Source organism: Sceloporus undulatus, chromosome 6 (genome assembly GCF_019175285.1).
Source record: "Sceloporus undulatus isolate JIND9_A2432 ecotype Alabama chromosome 6, SceUnd_v1.1, whole genome shotgun sequence".
Lineage (NCBI taxonomy): Eukaryota > Metazoa > Chordata > Lepidosauria > Squamata > Phrynosomatidae > Sceloporus > Sceloporus undulatus.
Window position 1 is genome coordinate 142,941,757 of NC_056527.1, and position 14,354 is coordinate 142,956,110.

General features: G+C 41.0%; 2 protein-coding genes across 3 annotated transcripts in view; one reads left to right on the forward strand and one right to left on the reverse strand.

Moving 5' to 3' along the window:
- The window catches only part of FLI1 (Fli-1 proto-oncogene, ETS transcription factor), a 782,157-nt gene that overhangs the window by 360,252 nt on the left and 407,551 nt on the right, over positions 1-14,354 (reverse strand). The gene's annotated exons all lie outside the window — the stretch shown is intronic.
- ETS1 (ETS proto-oncogene 1, transcription factor) overlaps positions 1-14,354 on the forward strand; it is a 146,905-nt gene that overhangs the window by 113,966 nt on the left and 18,585 nt on the right. For both annotated transcript variants that reach the window (XM_042475292.1, XM_042475293.1), the window contains 2 exons: positions 9,076-9,153; positions 10,889-11,137. In XM_042475292.1, the coding sequence (XP_042331226.1) occupies positions 9,076-9,153; positions 10,889-11,137 (327 nt within the window). The remainder of the gene's footprint in view (positions 1-9,075; positions 9,154-10,888; positions 11,138-14,354) is intronic.

Below are 14,354 nucleotides of genomic sequence, written 5' to 3' on the forward strand. Positions count from 1 at the left end.
CCTGCTGTATTTTGAGAAGCTACCTTATACCCAGTAATTGGAACAAACTAACTAAAATCGATTAAAATATATATATTTTAATTTATTTTAGTTAGTTAGTCAATTAAAAAAGAAAGAGCCATTGGGAGGATTTGAAAATAAAACGAAGGCAAAAGAGAATAGAGAGAAGGAGGAGAGAGAAAAGGGAGAGAAGAACGGAAGGGACGAAGAGAGGGGAAAAGAAAAGTTTTTTAAGGAAAAGGTAATAGAGAAGGGAAGAAGGAAAGGTAACAAGTTGATGGATTAGAAAGAGGGAAGTAGTGGAAGGCCATCACTGCCAAATAGGTTAAAGTGTATAGCAACGTTGAGATTAATTCAGAAGAATAGGTTTCTAGCGTAAACTTTCCTGGATTTCACTCTATTTTATCAAATGCAGTAGACCATGAAAGTTTATGTTAGGTTTTTTAAATTTTAAATTTTAATTCGTCCGAAAGGGATTCCTGTATAGCTTATTATATTGAATGATAATCCTTTTCTACAAGCTTCCTATCTTTATATATGCCAAGTCATAACACTGGTTCATCTAACTCAACCATTGTCTCCACTGAGCAAACCCTCTAGTGATCTTTCTCTTCAATGCCTGGTAGTGCCAGAGATTGAGATCTTTTGTATGGAAGGCATAGTGTCTAGTGTTAAATCATGCCTCTTTTTCCACTCTGGAGCTGTACTTCACTGCATGCCACCCTTCTGAGAGCTCCATACGTGGTTTTTTTTTACTCTATGGGTTAAGATCATCAATTACAAATAGTAATTACAATGGGGGAGAAAGGGCACCAAGTATGTTGATAGGAAGTGGCTGACTGCATTGTATTTAAGCTGTGGAATTCTTCAACATGTGCACAGGTCAAATTCTTTGTAAATAACTATGATGTTTCATGTGAAATGCAACCTATGTCCAGAAAGAAACAGGTGGAGCACATGCATATATATGTCTGGATTGAAAAAAAATGACTATTGTATATACTCGACTATAAGTCGACCTCATGTATAAGTCGAGGGCAAATTTTGGGGGCAAAATTATGGATTTTGCTATGACCCATGGATAAGTCAAGGATAAAACCTAGGGGCATATAGCAAAGGATCTGAACGATGAAGCAAAGTAAAGCAATGTCAAGGAACTTACAAAATTCCAGCAGGCATACGTGCTTACTCTTAAGGCTGGATGGATGAGAGAATACAGAGGGTAAGTGCTTCCAGGACAGATTATACTCTTGCTTTTCACCAGGGGATGGTTCCTTCTTTTAAAGAAGAGTTAAGATATATTACTTGCATTGACCCGTGGATAAGTTGACTCAGTTTTTTTTGGGTCAATTTTTTGACCTAAATTTCTAGACTTATACATAAGTATATTCTTTGCTGCAGACCTGGGAAATGTTTGCTGCCCAGGAGTGTATTACAAATGCCTCCTTTTAACAAAAGTGTTTACGCTGGATAACTTTTGAGAGACAGAGCCATGCTCATGCCTGAACAAAGAAGCAGGCAAAGTGAAACCAGTTGTAAACACAGTGTGCCCACTAAGTTGTTTGCAGTGCAAACCATTTTGGAGATTTCTGTATTGAGTGGAGAGAGGTACTTATTATACTGTTTTGGGTGGGAGGAGTAGAGTTCCCTCTACCTTTCCTTGCAACCACTTAGGTTATTTTACCTCCACCTGTGGTTTTCTGTAGGCAAATATACTCAGTGGTAGTATCTGAAGTTTCTCTTCTCATTTGGTGGTTATACATATATTTCTGGATGAAATTCTTTCTCCTTGTTACTTATAGAATAAGACTGAAGTTTCGGAGTGAAATTACTATATGCAGAACACTGACACTTCCCTAAACTATTTAACATTAACTGTCATAGCTCCAGGTGTGATATGATTTCACACCCAAAGTATGATAGATTGCTTGCTGTGGCTGTTTTCAGTGGTATTCCCATAGCTTCTGTTAGATATAGTATACACATACTCAAAATCTTTTGGAGCCTGCCACCACAATTTAAGGAGGAGGTGGGCAACTGGTTTGAGATTCTCAGTCAATTCCCTACTCCACTCACCCTTTGTGGGCCAGCTGGCATCAAGGAGTGTGGCCATGCTACTGACAATACAGTTGTGAACATGTCCCATGATGTCATGTAATTCCCATGTGTCAGTAGTGCTGGTTTAGGGCTTCTAGGGTGGCATCTGCATTGCACAACTGATGCAGTTTGACACTGCTTTAACTGCCATGGCTCAATGCTATGGAATTCTCGGATTTATAGGTTCATAGAATTTTTGGTTTTATATAGCCTTGTTTAGAATCATAGAGTTGGAAGAGACTGCAAGGGCCATCCAGTCCAACCCCATTCTGCCATGCAGGAACTCTCCATCAAAGCATCCCTGACAGATGGCCATCCAGCCTCCATTTAAAGACCTCTAAGGAAGGAGACTCCACCAAAATATCCAAGGAAGAAGTGTGTTCCACCCTAAGCTCTGGTGCCACAACAAACTACAAATCCCAGGATTCCATAAAATGGATTCTGCAGTGTGGCAGCAGCCTAGATGACACTCCAGCAAGAGAACCTGGCTTTGCTCCATCTTCAGGCTCCCTCATGTTGAGCTCTGACTACTAGTCTCAGGCGCTCCAGTTCCTGGTAGTAGGGTCAGGGAAGTTTCTCCCAAGCAGTACTGGAGGATATGCCTCAAACAAAGCTGCAAACATCAGTTGCAGGAAGGTTTCTGAAACTGGTGCTCACATCTAGGAGGTTCTACCTTTGTTGCCTTTTTCCTCATGTCATATTGAGGAGGGAGCAAGCTTGTTTTCTGCTGCTCCAGAGAACAGGACCCGGAACAATAGATGCAAACTGCAGGGAAAGAGATTCCACCTCAACATTCAGAGGAACTTCCTGACCGTAAAGGCTGTTTGACAATGGAACACACTCCCTCGGAAAGTGGTGGTCTCTTTCCCTGGAAGTCATTATTATTATTATTATTATTATTATTATTATTATTATTATTATTATTATGCTTTATTTATATAGTGCTGTAGATTTGCACAGTGCTGTACATACAAACAATAAAATAGATATGAGTAAACCTACCCATGGCATGCAATCTAAGACAGAGGCTGGATGGCCAAATGTCGGGGATGCTTTGACTGAGTTCCTGCATGTCAGGGGTTGGACTGGATGGCCCTTGTGGTCTCTTTCAATTCTATAATTCTATGATTCAGCTGGGAAATGAAATAATAACTGCAAAGGTTTTCCCACATACCATTGGCCTTTCCCAGTTGGGATGCTGAGCAGAAGTGATGGATTCTCTGTTGTTATCTCTGATCTTGAGCTAAGGATGACAGGAAAATCCTCTTCCTTTTCATCTCCCCAACCACTGTTCCAAGCTGGGAATGTGAAAACAGGAGAATACTCTGAGAGCAGAGGCCTTCAGGGAAGGTTACAGTCAATAAGGAGAGTGGTTTTCCAAGGACCCTTTGAAGGCCAGATTAGAGTTCCCTTCTCTGGATTTGGGGAAAGTCCATAGCATGAATATTTATTTATTTAGAATATTTATACCTCGCTCTTTGGTCGCAAAGGCTCTCAGGTTGTTAATTTGACAGGTCCTTGGCTTACAATATAAAAAGACATGGCACAAAAGGAGAAGGAAATGACAGTCGGAAAGTGAATCAAGTCCAGCAGATACTTCTCTCCCTCCAAGGTTTGGATAGTAGCATGAAGATATGGTAGATGATAAATGTATTATTTCTATCAAAGTATTTATTTATATACAATAATTTTAGTTCAAATTGCACCAAATAGCCTGGAAAATAATCTGTTTTGAAATAAAAGCTGAATGCAATATTTTATATTTTATGTTAGACATATTTTAGATTTTCAGGCTGCAGAACCTTCACAAATGGCAAGGAAGGACTCCTGTCTAAAACCATGGCAAGCCCTTGCAGATCAGTGTGGTTGATGCCAAGTTAGATGGAACAATATTTTGACTCTGTAAAACACAGCTTCCGGTGTTCTAAACATTTATGTGGTTATCAAATGCACTATGTAAATAGTGAAACCTGCAGACTATGAAGATTTGGATATTTTCAGTGGTTCGCATACTGGGCTGTACAGAAATAAATGGCTTAAGTGAGGCCTGAAATACTGATGACATGCATTATCTTCCAATTTTTCACATGTGAAAACAGACCTGGGTTTAATTTACAGTGCAGTAGCACTTCTTGCACCCATTTCAGAAGCCAAGGAAGTGGTTAAAGATATGCTAGGAGAGGAGATAGAGGTTTTTCCCTTGTGAACTGTTACCAGGAATTCAGAATGAGCCTTACTAGCACATGAAATGCCAAGCTGTGTGCTGTATGCTGCCTTAGTGTTTATGCTGATAAGTTTAGATGTGTGTGAACTAAAAAAAGAGCTTTGAAATGCTAGTACAAATGGGTGGTACATTAATGACCTATTGTTACTCCACATGCTAAAAAATGGATTACCATAAATACTCATCTCAGTTAAGAGAGTAAACATAGCAGATAACATGCTACTTTTGAGGAAAATAAAAGAAATGGCCCAGTATCTCCCCCAAATATTTTTAAATTAACAACTGGATGTTCTCTGCCATGACAAAAGAAGTAATAGATTAATGTTAATGTTAATATTCATAAAAAGGAAATATAGTTCTGTCTTGATTACTTTGAAATGCGTTATAGGTAATGCCATTACTTGTAATGCATTAAGACCGAACTATGAGACAAGTTGCATTTAGTTGCCAGTCAGAGATCAAGTTGCCTGAAAGTGAGCTAACTTCCAAGTGAGCTAGCTTCCAATTACTTCACCAAATACCTAAATAATATCTATGTAAGAAGGAAAAATGAGATGAAATAGGACTGGTTTACAAAAGATATAGTGCAGAGCAAAAAGTGTTCTTGATAATGCAGGTGGAACATATGGACCTGCCAAGTTGAATGCAGTGGTCATATTTGGTGACTGTTGGAGCAGGGACAAGAAACTTTGGCTCAATAGATGCCATTAAACTCCCTTAGGTCTTAGCCAGTATAGCCAATGGTGAGAGAGATAATGCTGTTGGTAGTCCAAAGATACCTGGAGAGCCATTCATTATCCACCCCTCCTCTAGAAGCCTGATAATCAATCTGATCTTGTTTACTGCCTTGAACTCCAAAGCAAGAGTAGGGTAGGGTACAGTGGGAGTAACAACAACAACAACATATTTATTTGTATCCCGCTTCTTTTGAGGATCCTTGATCCTTTTGAGGATCAAGGTGGGTAACAGCAAAATCAAATACAATACAAAAGCAATAACAAAAACGTTCCCTTATTCCCCCATCCCCCTACCCTCCTTCCTACAAATATAAAATTATAACAATAAAATCCATATAAATAAAGACGTGATCAATTAAAACAGATTAAGGCACAAGTGGCAATACAGAGGGGGCTGATTAAGGAAGCAGATAATTCTATCCTGATCAGAGGTCAGTCTGGGAAGGCCTTCTGGAAGAGGACCGTTTTAATCACCTTTTTGAAGGCGTCAAGAGAAGTTATCTGTCAGGTCTCTTCCAGCAGGTCATTCCAAATTTTTGGAGTGACAATTGAAAAGGTCCTCTGGGAAGTCGCCACCAATCTGGATTTTCTTGAGTAGGTTCTTCCCAGAAGACCTGAGTGTGTGGGAAGGATTATATGGGAGGAGGCGTTCTGTCAAGTAAGCGGGACCCAAACCATGTAGGGCTTTATAGGTAATAACCAACACCTTGTACTGAGCCCGGAAGCTGATAGGCAGCCAATGCAAAGATTTCAAGATAGGTGTAATATGGTCGAACCTAGATTTACCTGCGACCAATCTGGCTGCCATATTTTGAACCAGTTGAAGCTTCTGAATGTGACACAAGGGTAACCCCATGTAGGGTGCCTTGCAGAAATCGAGATGAGGGGTTACCAGTGCATATACAACATTTCTAGATCCTGCATCTCCAGTAGAATTTGTCAGATTCCTGGAAGGCTGACATAGGTGGCTGGGGGGTTGACATTTTTAATGGTGCTTTCTGCACCGGCATTTGGGATGTCCGGAGGACGTCCCATTTTAAAAAAGGGGCGTCTCTTATAGACGCCCCTGGGCCTAGTATGGACTCCGTCCGTACAAGATGGCGCCGGCCCTTCTACATGGCCGGCGCCATCTTTGCGTATCGGACACTGAGCGTCCGTACGCGTCGCGTCCCTTGTGACGTAGCGAGTGCGCCCCTGGCGCCTCGCTACGTCGCAAACGCGACTCGAAAAGAAGCTCCATTTTGGAGCTTCTTTTTCAGTCTGCAGGGGAGCCGCGCCGTGTGGAGGCTCCGGCTCCCCCACGGACTAGCCGGCGGCGGTCTGTACCCCGCCAATGTTTTTGATAGACCACAGAAAACGAAGGCCTGCCCTAGCCAGAGTTCTTTTTAAACTACAATTACAACACTATATTCCACTTTAGGTCTAAATAACCTAACGATATCAGAGCTTCTCTGATCCTGGAAGCTAAACAGGGTCAGCCTTAGGTTAGCACTTGGATGGGAGACCACCAATGAACATCAAGTGCTATATTTCAGAGGAAAGAATTGCAAAACCACATCTGAGCCTCTGAGTATTACTTGCCCAACAGAACCCTATGAGCCTCATGTAGTCACCATAAGTTAACAGGCTCATGCAGGTATGCAAAGTGAACATATACAAACATACTTTCCACTTAGCCATGGCTGCATCCTGTGAAATCCTAGGAATTGTAGCTTGGCGAGGCACTCAAACTCTCTGGTTAAGAATTCTAAATGTGTCTCCTTAAACTGCAGACCTCAGGATTACAGAGAATGGACCTATGGCAGATAAAGTGGAAGATAGCACTATAAGTTTGAAAGGACCCCAGAGACTGGAAAAAGCTATGTTTTGGCCATGATGGCTACAGGATTCTGGGGGCATAGTTCAGGAACAGTAAATGTCTGTCTTCCCAAACGGTAACTTTATCCCTAACTATCAGCCTAGAGGGGATTATCCAACAGCGTGGGGACATTTTGTGTGAAGCCTATGCTTTCTAGCTTTAAAGGAAAGCCATCTCCTTCTGCAGTGACCTTTTGCTCCAGCATTACCTCATATATTTGCCAATTACAACCATCAAGAAAGAACAACAAAAATGGTGGGTGGGTGGTTGCAGTCTTTTATTTATTTCTGCTGAAGCCAGACAGAAACTCGCCAGTGATAATGCACATTCATTTTAAAAAAGAAAAGTGCCTAATTTTGGCTTCCCCTCCTGGGAGCTGCAGAAGGGGAGGGGAGAGATGCCTTAACAAAACCAAGTCTTGTGTGAACCGAGAAGCTTGGAGCCTTGGTGCTCTTTCCCTGCCTCCTGAGGTCTGCCAAGGCCCAGGGTGGATGACCGCAGGGAAGGGTGGAGACCAGGTTGCAGTGGTTAACTTTCCATTGGGTTGGCAGTCAAGTGGAGGGCACTGCTGACGGCTGGGAAGTGGGGTTTTATTTTCGGGAAAAAATAATAATGAAGTTTGAATATGCCCAGATACACGAAGATGAAGACGTTCCTGCCTGCTGCTGTTTTGGTCCCTGTTAAATGTCCCTGTGGTAGTGAGTCACCTCACTCTGAAAGGTTTTGAAATAGCTGACAGAGCTGTTAGGCATGTTAATGAAAGGGATAGGGACAATAATAAGAACTGTCCCAGTATGACCTTGTCTATCCCAGTGAGTTTGTTCGAGCAAATATCAGTATTCATTAAGAGGTGCATTTAAGTATGTCTATGACAGCACTCAAACGTGTTGATCATTTCTTAAGCGATACCTGAAATTGTTGTGGTGCTATAGAGTATTTGAATGTGGGGAAGAATATGGAAGTTTAAGGGATGTAATACAGGGTTTGGATTTTAGACATTCACCCTGGAGACATTTACTTGGAGGCAAATGGAGTTTACTTGGAGGTAAATGGAGGTTTGTGATTTCCTGCATGGCAGGGGGTTGGACTTGATGGCCCTTGTGGTCTCTTCCAACTCTATGATTCTATTATTCTACATAGTGGATGTTACTCACTAGTGCAGGCTTCCCCAACATAAGGGTCTCCAGATGTTTTGAATTTCAAATCCCATTGTTCTGATGGGTCTGATAGAAAAGGGCAAAACCAGGTTGTGGAAAGCTGCCCTGATATTTTAACACTGCAACCATAGGTTCTAGTAATTTTACATGTAGTATGTTCAAATATTTCCATACATGGGAAGCACTATACTTCTTTGTAGGAAGTACCGTGCACACTGAATATATATTACCATACACCATCATGATTACCCTTGTGTAAGTTTTTCTAAATATACATTGTTGGGTCACTATAGTGTTTCATGCCTTCACATTGCTTGCACTGCACACAGTGAAGTAAATATTTGTGTGAAGCCAACATATATAATGCTCTACTTGCTCAGGGATCTTATAGAACCTTTGAAACTGTGTGAAAGAAGATGTAGTATAAGCTTTCATAAACTTGGTCTGCTTCCTCAGATGTGTGGAAGTAGACCAAATCTATGAAAGCTTTTTTCAGACTAACACAGCTATGTCTCTGAATTCTACCCTAATGTTCTACATGTAATTTTTATGCTTTTTCCTGGAGCTGCCTGCCTTAGGCCTGTTACAGACTGCCAAAATAAAGCTGCTTCGGGTCTCTTTGGAGGTATGCTGTTTAAATGATGCATGCATCCTAAGAATCTGGAAGCTGCACCAAAGCTGCACTCCAGTGCTTAGGAATGGAGTGTGGCTTTGGCGCGACCTCCGGACTCTTAGGACCCATGCATCATTTAAATAGCATACCTCCAAAGAGACCCGAAGCAGCTTTATTTTGGCAGTCTGTAACAGGCCTAAGAGGCATGCCAGATATGAAACAGTCATCATTCATAGACATTGATATTGAAGATCTGTTATGATGGCATTTTAACCTAGTTTACTGGTTTGTTCTTAAGTTTGTACTAAGGAAATGTTATAAGGTTGATAATTGTTATAACTACTACTTAATCAACACATTTCTTCTTGTTTTCCCCCTCCTTGATGCAGAAGAGATAAAGCCGTATCCAACAAATGGAGTGAACACTGCGTACCCAGAATCCCGTTATACATCTGACTACTACATTAGTAAGTCTCTTCCTCTCCACATACAATAGACCAAGAAACAGATTTCAGTGCCACACAGTTTGAAAGGAACTAAACTGTTCCAGTTTGTAGACCCAAATATTGGGTTCTAGAGAGCCATGTATTGTGCCCATTTAGAGCAAATGTTGTAATGTGAACATGGGACTAGAGAAACTTAGAGCTCAAATCATCAGAGGACCATGAGTCAATGACAAAACACTGGGTTTGCATGCAGAAAGTCCCCAGTTCAATCTCTAGCATCTCCAGGCGAAAGGATCAGGCAGCAGATCAGAGCCAAACTTCTACCAGAAATTGTGGAGATATGCTGCAAAAGACTGTGTTGACATGGAATGGTCAACCAAATTTCTTGTCAGTTCTGGCTTAGCAAAGACAAGCTGTCTGCACATTTGTTGCCACCAGAAATGGTTTGCTTAGTATGTCATCCAACACAGTATCCTGGCTTTTTGTTCACATTGCAAACTAGGGTTTGTTCTTGGCATATAGAATCATAGAATCATAGAGTTGGAAGAGATAACAAGAGTCTTTCCTTCTTTGGGAGCTACAAACCAGGTTTTCCTACATTTCCTACATTTGAACAACACACTTAGTAAACCACTAAACAAACAGTATCAATTACATTGTAGAGACTAGGCTAGCAGCACTTTCTCTCTTTGAGTTTGGGAATAGCTACCTGATCTGTGACAAAGGTGGCCATAGGCCTTGTTACATTTACAGGAAAAGAAAACAACCATAACTCTAGTCGAAGACTTCTTACTTTTGTGAGGTTTTAAAAATAATCCATTACCATTGTTAAATGTGTATTAATTTGCATAGTTTTGAAAAGAAGAGCATACTTTTATTTATTTCATTGTAGTGCTTACTATATCAAAAGTGTTGTATCTCCTTTCAGAGAAAGAAAGAAAACAAGGAGGGATGCCTCTTTTAAAAATCAGAACTGTTGTGTGCAGTTTTCATGAGTACAATAATAATGAAAAATATATTAAACATCTTCTTTAGAAAACTATATTCTCCAATTAGGATTGCATTGTAAGTAGACAAAAGATGCTTGAAAAGCAAAACAGTGAATCAAACTTATCAACCAGCAAAATGCTGCAGCTTGAAACATTTTGCTATGGGGTTATTGCAGACATGAAAAGAAAGAAGAGAAACCAGCCCTATGAGACATTTTTCACAAGCCAATAAATATTGAAGAAGGGATTATTCTATACTGCCTGAGTAAGCTTACTGTTTCAGTCCTGATAGACTATTGTTCTGGCAATGGTCTATGGGGAAAATGCTGCTTCCATGCTTTGGGCTTCGCCACAAGCCTTGCTTGTTCTTCTTGTGGTTACTTTTCCTGAGACAAACAACATTAGGTTTGGTACACCAAAGATTATAAATATGACCCTGAACAGACAGGCCAAAATAAAGCTTCTTCAGGTCACTTTGGAGGTATGCTGTTTAAATTATGCATGTGTCCTAAGAGTCTGAAAACTGCGCCAAAGCCATCTTCCAATCCTAAGGACTGGAGCACAGCTTTGGTGCAGCTTCTGGCCTCTTAAGATGTGTGTGTCATTTAAACAGCATACCTCCAAAGTGACCCAAAGCAGCTTTATTTTGGCTTGTCTGTTCAGGCCCTATGTCACCAGAGGAGCCTTCATGTACTAATCATCCATTTTTGACCCATTTGTTCTTTTTCAGTCAGTACTTTAGCCCATGCCATGTTTTCTACTTGCAGGTTATGGCATTGAGCATGCTCAGTGTGTTCCTCCATCAGAATTTTCTGAGCCCAGTTTTATCACAGAGTCCTACCAGACCCTGCATCCAATCAGCTCTGAGGAGCTTCTGTCTCTCAAATATGAGAATGAGTACCCATCGGTCATTCTTCGCGAACCAGTGCAGATGGAATCCTTGCAGACAGATTACTTCACAATCAAACAGGAAGTTGTAACACCAGATAACATGTGCATGGGGCGCACTAGCAGAGGTAATTTGTGGCAACAATTAGCATCTCTGGGTTTCCCATAGCGCTCCTGTTTATACACTTCTCTGAAGCGGCGTAGTTGCTGTTGCCTGATGATTGCTTCCAAACCATTTTTCATACTGCTTCTAACTAAGATGAATTACATGGCAGGGGTATCAGTAGGGGGTGTGGGCTGCGCCAGGTGATACCACTGCTCTCCAAACATGTATCTTTTGGCAGAAATGGGCTTTGGCATTTGCCTGCACCTATTTAAAACACTGAAGAGTGGGTGTGAATGGGATGAGGAATTTAATTTTTAACGTTTTAAATTCTTTTCAAATTTTCTTTTATAAAAATCACGTCTTACCAAATGTTCACTTTAACTACATGACACTATTTGCATGCAAATACATTTTGACCATGTGCATGATACTGTAATTTAAAGATATAATTTGATTTTTGCTAGTTGTTTATCAGCTGTTATCAGCTTCGGCTGATACGCCAGCTGTGACCCTACCTGGGCTGGGGGGACCTTGAAACGGTGGTACATGCTCTGGTAACCTCTCAGCTGGATTTTTGTAATGCGCTCTACATGGGGCAACCCTTGTACCATACTCGGAAGCTACAATTGGTTCAGAACATGGCAGCAAGACTGGTCACTGGATCCTCCAGGGCCAGTCATATAACACCTGTCCTTAAAGATCTACATTGGCTGCCCATTCGCTTCCGAGCGCAATACAAGGTGTTGGTTATCACCTATAAAGCCCTAAATGGCTTGGGCCCAGGGTACTTGGAGGACCACCTCTCTCCATATAATCTGCCCCGCACACTCAGGTCGGCTAGGAAGCAATTATTGAGAGTTCCAGATGCAAAATATTCAACAACATCACAGAGGGCCTTTTCCATCTCGGCCCCACAGCTCTGGAACTCGCTTCCCGGCGAGCTCTGCTCAGCCACCTCCCTCGACCTATTTAGGAAGGGGTTAAAAACCTTCCTTTTCCAGCAGGCTTTCCCCTAGCGTCCCCAATGTAATTTCTGCTCTCCCTTCACTGCTGTTGTATTTTTGTGCTAGCTTGGCTGTTGTTATCTGTAGTTTTAATGTATTTTATTGTTGTTTTTATTGTGTAGTGTATTATGTGACTGTAACCCACCTTGATCTATGGAAAGGCGGGCTATAAATAAATAAATTTATTATTATTATTATTATTATTATTATTATTATTATTATTATTATTATGTCCCAACTGTTGCCATTACATTTAGTGATATATGGGAATTACATTTTTCTAAGTAACATCAGTACAGAAAACATTACTAAGGGCTCTGTGTGGTATGGTATGGGAGGAACTCCATGAGGGGTATGTGACACCATGAGTACCTGTATTGTGTAATGATAACCCTAGTAATGCCACCATTGCATACATCCATGTTGCATTTGTGATACAGTCTAAAGGAGCAGCCATTTCTAGTACAGTATATATTATGCATGAAGTCATTATTGTACAGATGTTTCATGCTACCTTTCTCCAATTATGGCCCCTCTAGATATTTTGATGTGCAATTCCCACCATTCTTGACCACAGACTATGCTAAGAATAATGGAAGTTGTATATATTATATTACAGTTGAAGTGTAACTTAGGCCCCATACAGGCTGCCAAAATAAAACTGCTTCCGGTCGCTTTGGAGGTATGCTGTTTAAATGATGCATGCATCCTAAGAGTCCTGGGAAAAGAGCGGGATATAAATAAATAAATAAATAAACAAACCCAAAGCAACCTTATTTTGGCCTGTCTGTATGGGGCCTTATTTATGATTTAGCTGTTGCAGAAGGAACAAAGTGCAAACACAGTGGGCCCTTGGTGTACACTGAGGTTTGGTTTCAGGACTCCCGGCAGATACCAAAATCCATGGATGCTCAAGTCCTGTTAGCATAATAAAATGGTGGCCCTTATTTAAAGTGGCAAACTCAAGGTTTGCCTTTTGGAATTTATATATTCTAAAAAATATTTTCAAACCATGGATAATTGAATCCATTGATAAAAAATCCACTGATACAGAGGGATGAATGTAATTTGTTATTTGCAACTAATTTCTCCCAAACTCTGGACTGTCCATATCAGGGATAAACAACCTTACATTTTGAGGCTGGTGCCATGTGGGTCACAGTCAGCTCCCAAGTCCATTTTTGCACCTTCTGTGGTTCCTCATCCCCTACAAACTGTGCTGCCAGAAATAGATAACAAACCATTGCATTAAATTTGGATAGCAGACCTGAAGCACTCCATTAAAACAAGTATGTCATGCTTATTGTAATGAATTTTCTTTTTCATCTCAGCTCTTTGGCATCCTTTTCATTCTAGAAACTGCAGCTGGTAGAGTATGCAAAACTTGTGCATCCTCTGAGCATTGGACCTTCCCCTTAATGTTCTCAGAAATGCATTTTCTTTGAAGAAATGATGCCTGAAATTCAGGCCTCAAGCCTTTGAAGAAGCTGCTTCGAGCAGGTGATCCAACCCATGTTTGAATGCTTGTAAGAGGAAAGAAATGGTAAATAATTGGGTAAATGCTCCATTTCTTTGCTTTACCCCTTGAAGTTTACTATCTGGTCTTAGCTGCCAGTATCTCTGCCAGTGGAAATTTTTCTAGGAAATTTTACACAATCCCAGCAACTGTTTTCAGTCTAGCTTTTGGAAATTAATGAACTTGAATGATCCTATTACACTGTCTAGCATCGTCAGTCAATAATAAATGGTTGAGCAATAGAGGGAGGAATTCCAGAGAGCGTGGTGCAAGGGTTTTTGGTTGTTTGTTTTTGTTTTAAATTCCTTTTGAACCTCAGCCCTTAAACAGAGACTCAGATCATCAGCTGGCATATTAACTGTAAATCTGAACAAAGCTGCCAGGATTGACAGATTTGCTTGTGATGAACTGATCCCTCAAACAACGGGAATAAATAATTCTGATCCTGGGGCAACATTAAAATAGTTATGAGGAGTGAGAGACGGTAGAGGCTCATAGAGTTGGAAGAGACCACAAGGGCCATCCAGTCCAACCCATTTCTGCCATGCAGGAACTCTCAGTCAAACCATCCCTAACAGATGGCCATCCAGCCTCTGTTTAAAGACCTCTAAGGAAGGAGATTCCATTACACTCCAAGGGGGTTTGTTCCACTGTCGAACAGCCCTTACTCTCAGGAAGTTCCTTCTGACCATCTTCTTTCTCTAACTTGATCAAGACAC